Source organism: Corvus kubaryi, unplaced genomic scaffold (assembly GCF_017639235.1).
Source record: "Corvus kubaryi isolate FWS band 111438036 unplaced genomic scaffold, C.kubaryi_AGA036_p1.0 37395, whole genome shotgun sequence".
Lineage (NCBI taxonomy): Eukaryota > Metazoa > Chordata > Aves > Passeriformes > Corvidae > Corvus > Corvus kubaryi.
In genome coordinates, this window is record NW_024581134.1 from 3,470,153 (window position 1) to 3,484,344 (window position 14,192).

Consider the following 14,192-nt stretch of genomic DNA (forward strand, 5'->3'; position numbering starts at 1 on the left):
GTTATCCACCTCCCGTGTCACCTGCAGAATGCCACTCCCAGACTGACAGTGAGCACGGCTCCCCAGTTTTGTCTTTCTGACCAGTTTTGTGCATTTAGTCCTGTAGTTCCATGCAGCCACAGGCTTGCCCCTTGATCGTGAGAGCTTTGCTGGGGGCTGTGAAAACCCTTGTGTGGCAATGGGGCCTGTTGGAGGTGGCAGCAGGACCCTGGGATCAGCCGGGTGCCTGGCAGGGTGTCAGAGCCCCTCATCTCAGGGGAAAGTCACGGGGCAGTGCAGGCACTGTGTGGATAAGTCCTGCCTGGGGGAAACGCTGCTGTCTCCCCAGAGGTCACCATCACCTGGGGAGCTTTTTGTTGCAGGCATTTGGGGGCAGAGGACTTGCAGGCACTGGTCTGCAGCTCTAAGGGGATGAGAACACTCAGCTTCTCCCTGAAATTCAGAGCTCCAGGGCACAGGGATGGCGCCACTTGCCTTTGTGTCCACATTGGCATGCAGTCCTTTGCAGGAGTGGGGTTTTGGCACAGGTTTTTCAACACCCCTGCTCCCTGCCAGCCCACAGGCCACCTCTCCTGGCTCCTGCTGGCTGCAGTTCAGGAAGTGCCAGGCTCACTGCAAGCTATGCACAGCAGCATTTCACAGTGCCCGCTGGGGCTGCTGGGCTGGCCCATGCCCCAGCACTGCAGGTTGGTGAAGGGACATGGAACAACTGTAAGGCATTCAGGATGTCACAGAAACCAGCACGTGTAGGATTCTGCCTTGACCTGGTCAGGTCAAGCTGATTGGTGCCTTCGCAATCCTCAGTGAAACGTGGAGCTAGTCTTGTAAGAGGGGAGTTGGTGCAGGATGGAGCCAGGCAGCTCAGGGGAGCACCTGTCACGAGGGACCCTTGTATGCTGTGGTGGTCTGGTGCAGTGGCACCAGTGGTCTGTGGCCAGGCACAACAAGGGGCCACACACCGTGTGGGGGTGATGGGCAGGACCCTGCCTGGTGGTCAGTGGCCATGCAAAGTAACCTTTGGTGTGAGCTCTGCAGAGGACAGTTGTCCCCAGGGGCAGCAGAGCTGGGAGCAGGGCTCCTGTTCACAGCTGGGTGCTGGGAGAGGGAGCCTTGCCTGGAGCTGAGGGTGTGTGACCAGGTGGGGGCCAGGCTGGGATGCAGGAGGATTGGCAAGTGCTTTGAGAGACTCATCCACCACCAGCGCTGATGCTGCCACAGCCCCACTCGTGTCTTCCCTGGCACCCCAGCCCTCCCCAGGGAGGATCTGGGAAGGGGCCCAGGTGAAGTGGCATCCTGGCACAACTCCTGGGGCAGTCCTGCCCGTGCCCTACACTGCCCTGGCTCTGGGAGAGGTGCAGTGTGAGTAGCCAGCAGTGCTGTGGGGCACAGGCGTGGCCCCACTGTCTCTGCTATCATGCTATTTTTGAATTCTCTTTTTTTTTTTGTTGTGTTTTTTTTTCTTTCTTTTTTTTATTGTTGTTGTTTTGTTTTTATTTCCTTTTGTTTTCCTTTTTGTTCTGTCTCCTCGTGTTTGGTCCCTAGGAGCCAGCGCTAAGAAACAGGGCGAGGACTTAGCGGATAATGACGGTGATGAAGACGAAGGTATTTCTGTGCTCGAGGCTGCCACTGCATGACACGCAAAGCAGCTCCGTGTGCCCGCCATCCGCTGCCACCCCCAGGGAGCCCTGTGTGTGTCTGTCTGCCGTGCCAGGCAGCTGCGCGGGGTGGGGGGCAGGCTGGCCGGCTGTGCAGGGCACCCAGGACCTTCCCTTCCTCCTGATGGGGGGAAAAGCTCATGGGGTTTTTCCGCTTTAGGAGAAGTTTGCTCCCACTCACTTTGAGCGAGGGCAGGGAGGAAGCATGGCAGCTTGGGAGGAGAGAAGCCCTCGGGCACCTGGGCCCATTTCATCCTGAGCCCGGTCACATCCCACCTCCAGCCTCATCCCTTCAGAGTTGGTGACATGCATCTGGGAGCCAGCAACCTCCCCATCCACCCTTGCCTGGCCCTGCCGTGGCTGTGCCAGCAGCCTGAACACTTGGCACCCAAAGGGTATCTTGCCATGCACAGGAGATGCAGGGTTCACTTGGTTTCTGTTAACTTCTCTCCTTCCTCATCCAACAGAAGTGAGGTCTTTCTTGCAAGCACCAGCCAAGACAGAGCAAGTGGGCTTTCAAGCAGATGTGATTCTAGATGCTTGCCAGGGCTAAGCAAGCTGCAGAACGGGCGATTTTTAGTAAAACAGGGTGGTTTGTCTGCAGGTTATGGAGTCGGCGTGTTTGGCTGCAGAGATGTGGTGAGGAGGTAGGAGGAAGGGTTGGCCAGGGTGCAGCCCTAATGTGCTGAGGACAGTAAAACCTCATGGTGTGCGGAAGGCCCAGGGCAGCTTGAGCAAGGCTTGGCAGATGGCATTTAAGATCTGGGAAATAGGTGAAAAACTTTGTGCTTGGCAGTACTAAAACCCTGTTGTTTACTCCGGCTAACCTGTGCCCCAGGATCTCTTGTACCAGGGCGTAAACTGGCATTCAGCCTAAGTGACTCGACTCTGCTAAATCCACACACACCAAAATGTGCTGCAGCAATTCGGAGCTGTTTATTTCCTGGTACATCTCTGTACATTGTTGCCATTCTCCTGAGAGGAGTTCCCTTTGTATGTCAGTGAGTGGGAGCAGGATGAAGGGAAGACATAGGCACAGGCACTGATGTTCCTGCCCCTCACATTTCAAGCAGGCGGCCCTGGAAAGAATTGTCCTGATGTAGCTCTGCCACACAGGCGATGTCTGTCCTGGAGGAGCTGCAAGCACTTTTTGCTCCCCTGGTCTGTGCATTTGTCTGGCTACATCCTGGCAGTAGGAAAAAAGCCAGCACAGGTTTTGGGTTTGGCATAGCCTCATTCTGCTGGAGGGAAGAGGTTTTTTCTATGGGAGGCCACCTTTAGCCATGCCGTGGGCCACAGCTGGAGGTGAGAATGGCCACAGATACTCATCAGCCTGGTCTGCAGCCCCCTGCGATGGGCAAGCCACAGGGAGGAGTGGACATGGGCAGGGGTTAGGTGGGTGTGAGGGAGCGTGAACAGCCCAGTCGGGCACTGGCACTGGTGTGGCTGTGCCCCAGGAGCCCCAGCCCCGGTGGGCTATGAGGGGGACTGTGCTGCACTGCTGAGGGAGGCAGGCAGGGAGCAGCAGCTGCCTGGGGCAGCTGAGGCCAAGCAGGCACAGCCAGCCCACTCAAGCAAGGTGCTGGGTGTGAGTGAGCACGAGGGAGGACAAAGTCCATCGGTGCTGGATCGCCAGCCCAGGACAGGGCTGGGCAGGGCAGGCATGTGGGACCTGGCGATGTCTCCGTGATGGGTGCAACTGCCTTGTCTGTGTGACACGGGCAAGATGCACCAGCAGCCCAAGTATGGGTGTTATTCCCTTGTGGGTGGCCATGGTTCCATGAGGGATCAGCAGCCTGTGGGGCAGAAGGGGCAGGATGTCCCCTGGACAGGAGAAGTCGAGAGAGGGAGCGTGGCTGCTCCCTGTCCCCTAGGCTCCCACAGTCCTTCCTCCCCGGTCCTCGGGGTCCCATTCCCCATCCTCACTCCATGCCTCATGCCCTGTCCTCGTCCAGATGCCGTGCTCACCTCCCTGACATGCACACGTGCATACACTGTCTGCTCATCACCATGTCTGTGTCTGGGCACTGGGGTGCCATGGGTTTACATCCAGACAGGCAGGTCTCTGCCTTCCCAGGGGAATGGGAAGGGGGAGTGGGAGAGTAAGGCACTGGAGCACACATCAGTGGCCCCCCCACCTTCTAGGTCCTGCACACCCCCATCCCTGCCCCCCTCCACAATGCCAGCTTCCAGGACTCACGGAGTGCTTGGGTCCAGCCAAAGACAGGACATGGGGCTGCATCCCGGGGCTGGACTCTGCAACTCCCACCCACAGCAGACCTGATCTGGCTCCCACACAATGCCAGAGCCCACCTCTGGGGAAGAGCAGCGGGGTCCAGCCAGCGTCCCTCCCTCACGTGCTCACACCCCCGAGGGGACAGCAGTGTGGGGACAGTGCAGCGATAGCCACCTCCCGGAGAGGGGCTGGCAGGGTTGGTTCAGTGGTGTTTGGCTTTGGGGGTTCATGCTGTGGCCCCCAGGAGAGCTCTGGCTTTGGCTCCTAAGCCCCCTCCCTGGTCCTGGCAGCTGGCATTGCCCTTGTACTTGGTCTGCCTGTCGGGCAGGGTGCTGTGGCCATCAGTGGGGTCCTGTGTTTAACCACCTCTCCTTCCAGACATCCGGGACAGCGGGGCCAAGCCGGTGATGGTGTATATCCATGGTGGCTCGTACATGGAGGGCACGGGGAACATGATAGACGGCAGCATCCTGGCCAGCTATGGGAACGTGATTGTCATCACCCTGAACTACCGCGTTGGAGTGCTCGGTATGAGCTGGCTGCCGTGGGCTGTGCCGTCAGCACAGCCGGGCAGTGGGACAACCCTTGTGTCTGACCGGACTTGGACCAGCCGGAAAGGGGGTGGAGGGGGGCGTGGGGCCCGGCAGGATGCGCTGTGGGCACTGCCCCTGCCTTCCGCCCTGGCAGCCGAGCGGGTGCCACGTGGCAGAGCCCCCAGCACGCGGTCGCAGTCTAGTCTGGGTCCTGGCACCAGCCCCCCCCCCGGCTCATTTACACAAACTGGCTCAACTGAAAGCAAATATTGGTTTGTGGCTAAATGAATAATAAATGTATTTACCCGGCATCTCCTCCTGAGAGGGCTCAGAGCAGTGAGGTGCCAGCAGATACTGCCTGGCTGTCCTGGGGACCTGGCAGCTCTCCCTCCCTGGGCACAGGCTGCCTCCAAGCCAGTTGTGCTGCTGGGACCCCCTCAGCGACCCACCACGACGTGGCTGTCTGCAGAGGGGACCACAGAAGGGTGTCGGGTGCCATGCAGAGAAGGGTGGCAGTCCTGTTTCCACAAGCACTGGTGACTTAGAGAGGCAAAATGAGGACAGAGGGTCAAAAGGCAGTGCAGTCCCCTGCCTGCAGCAGCAGAGACCCCCAGGGGCTGAGACACAGGAGGCTTGTTTGGAACACCACTGCTGCTTCCCTTAGCAGCATGAGAACAAAGGGTGTAGAGGTTTGGGAAAAGCTCCTTTCCAGCCAAGCTGCTGGCCCGGCTGGCTCTCTTCCTAGCCATCCAGCCTAGCATGGTGCTCTCCCTTGGCAGCTAGGCTCCCGCCTGGTACCTGGGGCAGCACATCCCTCTAATGGCCTCCAGAGCCCATAGTTTCTTGTGGAAGACGATAGTTACACAAAAATAAACCTATTCAAGACCTTTTAATACTAAAAGTCGGGCCTTCAAGATGGATAGGTTCCAAGTTAAGACACATGAGTCACAATATGACATTAGACTTAAGTGGTGCCTTCATCATTTCCATTGAGGTGGTGCACCACACCCAGTCAGACCACCTCCAAGTGCCAGCACAGCCCTGGGGCCGCTCCCTGTGTGCTGGGGTTACCTGCCTGGATTTTACCTCAGGCCCATGGTTTTGGCTTCCTGCTTAAAAGTCAAAGCAAACGAAAGTGTGATAACTTATCTTGGGTGTTTCCTGTGCTATTGAAAGCACTTCTCACCTTCTTCCTCACTGAAAGCCTTTGTATTTTAAGCTGCAGTCGGTTCCTCTCTGCCCAGCCCACCTCCTTACATTTATAGAGCCTCCCCCAGTCCACGCTAGTCCATGGAAAGCATTGGCTGTGCACACACTCGCCCTGCCTGCAGCCACTGATGCTTTCTCAGCTTCCCTTGGAGCTTGTGTGAGATGTCTTGAGCTGTTCTTAGCACAGGTGGTGGTATGGGTAGGACAGAGCTTTGTGCAAATTACCCTGTCACTGCTTGTTGTTGGCCAAAGAGGCTCCCCGATGTTTGCAGCTCCTCTCTCAGCCTTTCACCCCTCTGAGCTGTGCAGAGGGTGGCTGGAGCTCGATGGTGTCCCTGCTCCAGCTTAGAACTCACAAAACTCTCTTGGTAGCGGGGTCTCGTGGTGGGATAGGGTCCCACAGAAGCTCCCCTAGGTCTGGGGAAGTGGGGTGGGAGATCAGGACTTTCCCTGTTTCCTCATCCCTAACTGGGCTCCCCTTGGCCCCCAGGGTTCCTGAGCACGGGGGACCAGGCTGCCAAGGGCAATTACGGGCTGCTGGACCAGATCCAGGCGCTGCGCTGGGTCAGCGAGAACATCGCCTTCTTTGGGGGAGATCCCTTGCGGATCACTGTCTTCGGCTCCGGCATCGGTGCCTCCTGTGTCAGCCTGCTCACCCTCTCCCACCACTCTGAAGGTAGGTGTCAGCCGTGCCTGAGCATGCTGCAGCTGTGAGCAAACGCCCTGCTGATGCTAAGCCAAGGAAGGGAGCCCACCTGGGACCCACTGCCCAGCCTAACAAAGTCAGGCCTGCTTTCTAATCACTCACTCGTGAGAGCCTGGACCAGGCCTGGGAAGCAAAACCTTCTCATCATGGGCAGAAAGAGGCCAGTGGCAGAGCATGTGGGAGCCAGGGATGGAGTGGGTGCTCCCTGTGCACAAGGCTGCAGCCCAGGGCCAGCACCTTGGCATGGGGAGAGGTGGGGACCCCTCCTGTGGTGTCCTGCCCTGGTGCTCAGGTTTTCCAAGTGCACGTGTGAAGCGGTGTAGGGCATCATGCAGGGCACTGGGAACAAGGATCTCAGTGCTAGGAAAGGTATTCATACTGGAATAGAGGGGAAGACAGACCTGAGCCTGGGAGGGATGGAGGGCCCTGTGTTGTGAGACTGGGAGAGCTGGAAGTGCTGCAGCTAGCAAAACACAGGTGGCAGTAATATGATTAATATCTGTAAATATAGCAGAGTGTTTACTCTAAATAAAGAAGGTAATTATTTATGCTAGAAGATTGTATTGGAATAAGAGCAAATGCATGTAAACCACTGGCAAAGACATTTACATCAAGCACTGAGGGGGAAAAAATTAACTGTGAGATCAGAGGTGTTTTTGATAAACTTTCTAAAGGAAATTATAGGAGAAAAGCCTGAAGTGGATATGGTCCCTAGGGGAGCAGCCTGCCAGGGACCTGCTCATGGGCATTATATGAAGGTGCAGCCATCTTCCAGTGCTGTGTCCCCAGGTGTGATGCTGAGGAGAAAGGGACATGTGTGAGCAGTAGACACAATTTGCTGTGTGTCTCTGCCCTTCAGAGACACACAGCAAATTGCACTCGAAGCTGATGTGAAGAGTTGCTGCCCTGCTCAACAGCCTGGGAATCACAGAGGAACAGAGACCTCCAGAACCTCAGCAGGGCTGATGGCTGATGATGGGGTGTCTTTTACAGGCTGAAAGCTCCTGCAGAAAGAAAAAGTGTTTTCTCTGCTCATATTGAGTGTGAAAGGCTGGGGAGGGAACACTATGTGTGTTGCATTCTCAATGCTTCTTAGGGTGCTCCTTTCCATCACTGGAGTGCAGGAGTGTGTGCTTGGCTCTCCAGGTGGCCCCAGCCCCTTGCAGGGGTCCAGAATGGAGCAGCATGGAGAGAGGCTGAGGGTGGATTGGAGGGGCTGCTCCTTGTGACTTTTCAGCCATGAAAAATAGTCCTGCCAGTATAGCACTTTTCAGGTGATGCTACACTTTCTGCCACTAAGCTCTGCACCTGCATGACAAATCCTTTGCTGCACCATCCAGGCCCAGTGCCTCTGGTGTGGCCCCCCTGCATCTCAGCAGTGCTGGGTGCCCAGCACCCTCGCTGCTTTGGCAGGGGAGCTGCTGCTGGCTGTAAATACTGTGAGGCGGGAGGGGAGTGCACAGTGCTGCAGCCAGTGTCTCATAAAGCCAAATGGCCGTAATATGACCTCAGAAAATTCCCTGTGCCAGAGCACCCATATCCCCAGGGATGGGTAGCTGGTTCTGGAACACGGCGTGGGAGCAGTGCTAAGTTGGAGCCTGCAGATGAGGTGGGTTTGTTTTTATTGCATCAAAATAAAACTTCTAGTGATCACAAGCTATTAATGAAGCTGCTGATTTGTGCCTGCTCTGCCAGGTGCTGCAAGAGGCAGACACTGGAGGCTTGGTACAGCTCATGTTGTGTCTGGCTGCTTGGGAAATCCACAGCTCCCTGCCAGCCTCAGGCCTTGTAGGCAGGTGGATTCCTCATCAATGACCAAAGTGCTCTCCCCAGCCAGCAATACCAGGGCAGGAGCAGTCTCTGCCAGCCAAACTTCATTAACTTCATTTGCTCCATCCCCTGTTCCATGGGGGCTTCTGCCCTTTGCTGCCGGCCCTCCAGATCTCAGTTGGACAAGGCACCCAGCACCCTGCTTTGAGCAGGACTTGGCCCAGACACCCCCAGAAGTATTTCCAATCTCAGCTACTGGGCAAAGCAAAGAGGAAATCAGGAGCTGGCAGCAGCTGGTGGCAGCCTGCAGGACCAACCACCTTCTGGGAGACCCCTGGCCCCACCACTTGATTCCACTGTGCTGTGGCAGCCAGTCCTGTAGGAGGCAGGGCATGTTGGGACCCTCACCTTGGAAGGGACCAGGAAGGAAGGGCAGAGCTCCATCTTCTTGCCTGGGCCTCAGCAGGCTGGAGAGGACCAGTGTGGAGTGCAGGGTGCTGATGCCTCCCTGGGATGCTTGTCAGGCTTCAGTCAGGTGCTGGCATGGAGAGGGAGGACATGACGAGTCTGGGCTCTCACAGAGTCCTGGGTCCTCCTGGATCAGGACGTGGCCATGCAGAAGCATGGCAAAGGGGCTCCATCAGGGGCATGCCCAGCTGTTAGTGACATCAGCTGCCCAGTACTTCCCCAGGCAGTGGTGGGCAGGGCCACAGCCCAGCCTGGTGAGTCTGTCTGGGAAGTGATGCTGCTGGCAGGGTGCAATAGCTGCCGTTGGGACAGCATCTCCAGGGAGCCAGGAAACCCCATCCTGGCTCCTTGGCACGTGGATGATGGTGCAGAGCAAGCAAACCCATGGCCAGTCTCCAGCCTGTAGGCTGGGTATGGCTTTCTAGGGCACCGGGAGGTGACAAACAGAGCTTGTGACTTCTCTTTGTCCCAGTGCATGGGACTGTACGTCAGGTACTTGGCAGAGTGAGGACTGTGCGTGCAGACAAGAGCTATGGACATGGTGGCTGGGAGCCAGGAGCCTCTGAACACTTCTGTTGCGGGAAGGTGCTGCTCTCCCTCCCTGCAGAGTGGCACAGCCTTGGTTGCACAGGGGTTCTCTGCATTTCAGGGTGCCAGGGGCAGCCCCATGGCCATCACACTGCTGTGCCAGCACCACTCAGGGATCACCTGGAACAGTCCCTTGTGGCGAGCAAGTGCTGGGGTCTGGCAGGGGTGCAGGCAGCACTCGGGGTGCAAAGCGGGCTGGTCAGAGAGCAGGGACCCCTGGGTGCACCCCAGACTGGCTGCCTTTCATGGCCCAGAGGCTCTGCTTCCTCACCACCCTTTGTATTCTGAGCACAAGCACCATTGACATGGGACTGGAGCGAAGCCACGCATTTCTCTGCCTGGGCCAGGGCCTTTGTGGCCTCGTTTTCCAGGGCGAAAGTCCACTCCCTCTGTGTTCCTGGTGGCAGAAAGGCCCTCTTTGTGCATCTGGCAGCGTGCTCCTGCAGGGCCGGATTGGCACTGAGCAGCCCCAGCTGGGCAGGAAGCAGCGGGGAGGGGGTTGAGGGGGACTCTGACAAAGCGGTGGGGTGGGACACGGCAGGGTTAAGTGTCCCCAAGCAGGCATTAACCCTCCCACTGCTGCCAGCCCGCAGCCTGGCTGCTCCAGCAGGTGCCAACCTGGGCTGGAGGACGGTGCTGAGCCAGGGGCAGCGCGTGCCCCTCGGGGGCTCAGGTAACACATCCTTGGGGTGCCTGCCGTAGCACGGGCTGCTTGGCAAGGCCAGGCTGTGATGCAACCATGGCCCCTCTTCTCCCCTCACCGGGACAGAGGGATGCTGGGCCATACCCTGCAATGGGATCCTCAGGGAGCACAGCAGCCCTTGGTTGCTTCCAGGAGCACCCCCTTGCTGTCACCCTGCCATCCCCACAGCAGCCCTAAGCTGAGCTCCCTGTGTGAGCCCAGCTCAGCAGGCAGCACAGGCCAGGTGTGAGCTGGAGTGCTGGGTCCATGAAGGGGTACAAGAGCATCAATGCCTTCTCCATGCTGCATCCTGCACTGCAGCACTGGGATGTTGGAACCCTGCTGAGAGCTTCCTCCACTCCTTGCCTGTATTGCAGGTCTCTTCCAGAGAGCCATCATCCAGAGCGGCTCTGCGCTCTCCAGCTGGGCGGTGAACTACCAGCCGGTGAAGTACACCAGCATGCTGGCTGACAAGGTGGGCTGCAATGTGCTGGACACCGTGGACATGGTGGACTGCCTGCGGCAGAAGAGTGCCAAGGAGCTGGTAGAGCAAGACATCCAGCCAGCTCGCTACCATGTGGCCTTCGGACCAGTCATTGACGGGGATGTGATCCCGGATGACCCAGAGATCCTGATGGAGCAGGGCGAGTTCCTCAACTATGATATCATGCTGGGGGTCAACCAGGGTGAAGGGCTGAAGTTCGTGGAGGGTGTGGTGGACCCTGAGGACGGCGTCTCAGGCAGTGACTTTGACTACTCAGTCTCCAACTTTGTAGACAACCTGTATGGCTACCCTGAGGGCAAGGACACCTTGAGAGAGACCATCAAGTTCATGTACACGGACTGGGCCGACCGGGACAACCCCGAGACACGTCGCAAGACTCTGGTGGCCCTCTTCACTGACCACCAGTGGGTAGAGCCGTCGGTGGTGACAGCTGACCTGCATGCCCGCTATGGCTCCCCCACCTACTTCTACGCCTTCTACCACCACTGCCAGAGCCTGATGAAGCCTGCATGGTCCGATGCAGCCCACGGGGATGAGGTGCCTTACGTGTTTGGGATCCCCATGATTGGCCCCACTGACCTCTTTCCCTGCAACTTCTCCAAGAACGATGTCATGCTCAGCGCCGTGGTGATGACCTACTGGACCAACTTTGCCAAGACAGGGTGAGTGGGGATGGGTGCGGTGCCTTGGGGGTCTGCACTCACTGCAGCTGTACTCCCTGGGGCTGTGCTGTGGTGGGGGGGTTGTCATGCCTGGTGTGGGTCACAGACCCCTGTGCCCAGAGGTCGGTGTGCTGCACCTTCACTGGGGCCATGGCATCAACCACAAAGCAAGAAGCTTAGATCATGGCCGGCCCCTGGGACAGGACCCAGCCAAGCCACAGGGATGGGGGGCTGGTTGGCCCTGATTATCATGGGTGAGACTTGACCCAGGGTTCAGGTGCTACCCAGTCATGCAGGACCTTTTGCCAGCCCACCCTGTGCCACCACTGGCAAAGGTCCCCTCACTTTCCATCTCTGCATCCAGCTCTCCCTCTTTGCTTCTTTGGCTTTTCCCAGTGCTAGTTCTGTTCTGCCTGTGTTTCACAGGGACCCCAACAAGCCTGTCCCCCAGGACACCAAGTTCATCCACACCAAGGCCAACCGGTTTGAGGAGGTGGCCTGGTCCAAGTACAACCCCCGTGACCAGCTGTACCTGCACATTGGGCTGAAGCCACGGGTACGTGACCACTACCGGGCCACCAAGGTGGCTTTCTGGAAGCACCTGGTTCCTCACCTGTACAACCTGCACGATATGTTCCACTACACCTCCACCACCACCAAAGTGCCACCACCCGACACCACGCAGAACTCCCACATCACCCGCCGGCCCAACAGCAAGATCTGGACCACCAAGCGCCCCGCCATCTCGCCTGCCTACAACGGCGAGAACGGGAAGGAGAAGTGGAGCCCAGAGCAAGAGGCAGGCACGCTGCTCGAGAGCCCCCGCGACTACTCCACTGAACTGAGCGTCACCATTGCCGTGGGCGCCTCGCTCCTCTTCCTCAACGTGCTGGCCTTCGCCGCCCTCTACTACCGCAAGGACAAGCGCCGGCAGGACACGCACCGGCAGCCCAGCCCCCAGCGCGGCGCCTCCAACGACATCGCCCACGCGACCGATGAGGAGATGCCCTCCTTGCAGGTGAGCCAGGGGCACCACGAGTGCGAAGCTGTGCCATCCCACGACACCCTGCGCCTGGCCGCTCTGCCCGACTACACCCTCACCTTGCGCCGCTCTCCGGACGACATCCCGCTTATGACCCCCAACACCATCACCATGATCCCCAACTCGCTGGTGGGGCTGCAGACCCTGCACCCCTACAACACCTTCACCGCCGGCTTCAACAGCACGGGGCTTCCGCACTCACACTCCACCACCAGGGTATAGCTGCCCGCCGCCGGCGCACACGCATGCACGCACGCACACACACGCAGCAGACACTGGCAGAGGGACCGGCGGGGCCCACAGAGCCCCCGGACGGAGGGGCAGCGCCCACGGACGGTGCAGCTCCCAGCCCAGAGACCTGTGGGGTCCCGGAGTGGCCCCAGCGCTTTCTTTTGTTCCTATCTAACTTTTGAGAAGTGCTTTGACTCTCCTGGCCTCAGGGCCCCGTGGGTTGCCCCGGGACGCCAGTGGGGTGCAGGAGGGACACGGTGTAACCCTGCACAACCCACCCGTGCAGGTGGGCAGGGGTACCCCACTGTCAGTGGCCACGGGGCTCCCAGTGCCATGGCTGTGCCTCCCAGTGGGACGATCACATCCCCAGTGCTGAGCGCACCGAGCACCCTGGGACTGATGAGGAGTGGGACTGGGCATCCCTCTCAGCCAGTGCCCAGACATCCCCAGGCATCTTGGCAGCCCTGGAAGAGGCTCCTTCACTGTGCTGAGAAGTGGCCCCAGGCCTTGGTGCTATAGGCAGAGGGAATGGGCAGGGTCCAGGGACCTGGCCTTGTGCTGGGTGCGGGCACTGGGGCTGGTGCCGGGGCTCAGGGACCCTGGGAGTGGGGCCCTGGGCTGGAGACTTGGCACCTCTGCCCCTCTTTGCGCTGCAGAGAATCTCTTTTGTGTCAGTCATTTCTCTTTGCAGAGACGTTTTTTAAGCAGATCTTTAGTTCTTTACACACTAACGGAGTCGCCGCGTTTTGTCCTTTGTAAAGATTTTAAAACCAAGTGTTCTTGATATAAAATAAAAAGCCAGTTAGAAGCCAGCGTGTGCGCACGGTGCCGGCCCCCCGTGGCGCCCGCCTGCCGTGGGTGGGCACCGGGCAGGGCAGTGCCTCCTGCACTGTGGGGCCGCGCTCTTTTGTATTTTTTGATATTCTCCCTCCTCTGTCACCCGTGCCCACGTATCTCAGCCAAAAAGCCTATCCAATGGCCTGCCTGCGAGCACCCCCGCCCCGGTCCCTCACTGCCACCACTGGCCAGTGCCACCCACCGCCCTGTGTGGGCATCACCTGCTCCAAGCACTGTCTGTTCACTCCCATGAGCCCAGGACAGCCCCTCATGCTCCCCACCCTGCCCTGCTCCCCCAGGAGCATCCCACATCCTTTCACCACTGCCCCAGGGCCGTGCTGTGCCCTCCCTGCCCATGCCGTTGCCCAAAAGCAGAGCCAGTGGTTTGCAGCCTTTGGCAGGAGTGGGGTGACAGGAGCAGGGTGAGCTGCTCACCAACATCAACTCTGCCTCCTAGGTTGCTTCCACTGGGGCCTTTACCCCATCGTGGGGTGACCCCAGCTCCGGCATCCGGGACGTGCAGCTGGAACAGACGCCTGGGCAGGGACTCTTGGGGTGATGCAGCCTGTGTGGGGCTGGGAGCACCTGTGCTGGGGCTGGGGCATCTGCTGGGCTGTTGTGGCCACTGAGCCACACGTGGCTCAGGCTGAGTGGCTTTGGTGTGGTCGGGCACGGAGAAGGAGCTGCAGGGGATCCCATGTGGGGTTCCCCAGTCCCAGCCCCCCATGGTGAGCAGTAGCACCTGGGGACTGGGGAGGCAGGAGAAAGGGACAGGTCCTTTTGGGGACACCATATCTCGTCCCTGTGCAAGACGGTCCGGCTGGCAGACGCTGCCCGTGCTGGCGGCCGTGACGCACCGGTGCCGGCTGGCCCTACTGCCTGGGGCCAGCGCATCGATGGCCCTGCTGGCCCTACTGCCCGGGGCCAGTACAACAACGGCCCTGCACCCTGCCCCGACCCCCACCTCGCGCAGGGCTGAGGGTGAGGATGCTCGTTGGAGAATGTATTTATACCCTGTCACCCGCGCAGAGTAACAAATTCCAAATAAAACAGAAGTGATATTTTTAA

General features: G+C 58.8%; 1 protein-coding gene across 4 annotated transcripts in view; it reads left to right on the forward strand.

Moving 5' to 3' along the window:
- Positions 1–14,192, forward strand: part of NLGN3 (neuroligin 3) — a 39,562-nt gene extending 25,370 nt beyond the window's left edge. For 2 of the 4 annotated variants that reach the window (XM_042039892.1, XM_042039893.1), the window contains 5 exons: positions 1,543–1,602; positions 4,270–4,419; positions 6,124–6,309; positions 10,225–11,014; positions 11,441–14,192. In XM_042039892.1, coding sequence (XP_041895826.1) covers positions 1,543–1,602; positions 4,270–4,419; positions 6,124–6,309; positions 10,225–11,014; positions 11,441–12,278 — 2,024 coding nt within the window. In that variant the 3' untranslated portion in view covers positions 12,279–14,192. The remainder of the gene's footprint in view (positions 1–1,542; positions 1,603–4,269; positions 4,420–6,123; positions 6,310–10,224; positions 11,015–11,440) is intronic. The other 2 variants (XM_042039894.1, XM_042039895.1) reach the window with 1 other exon arrangement.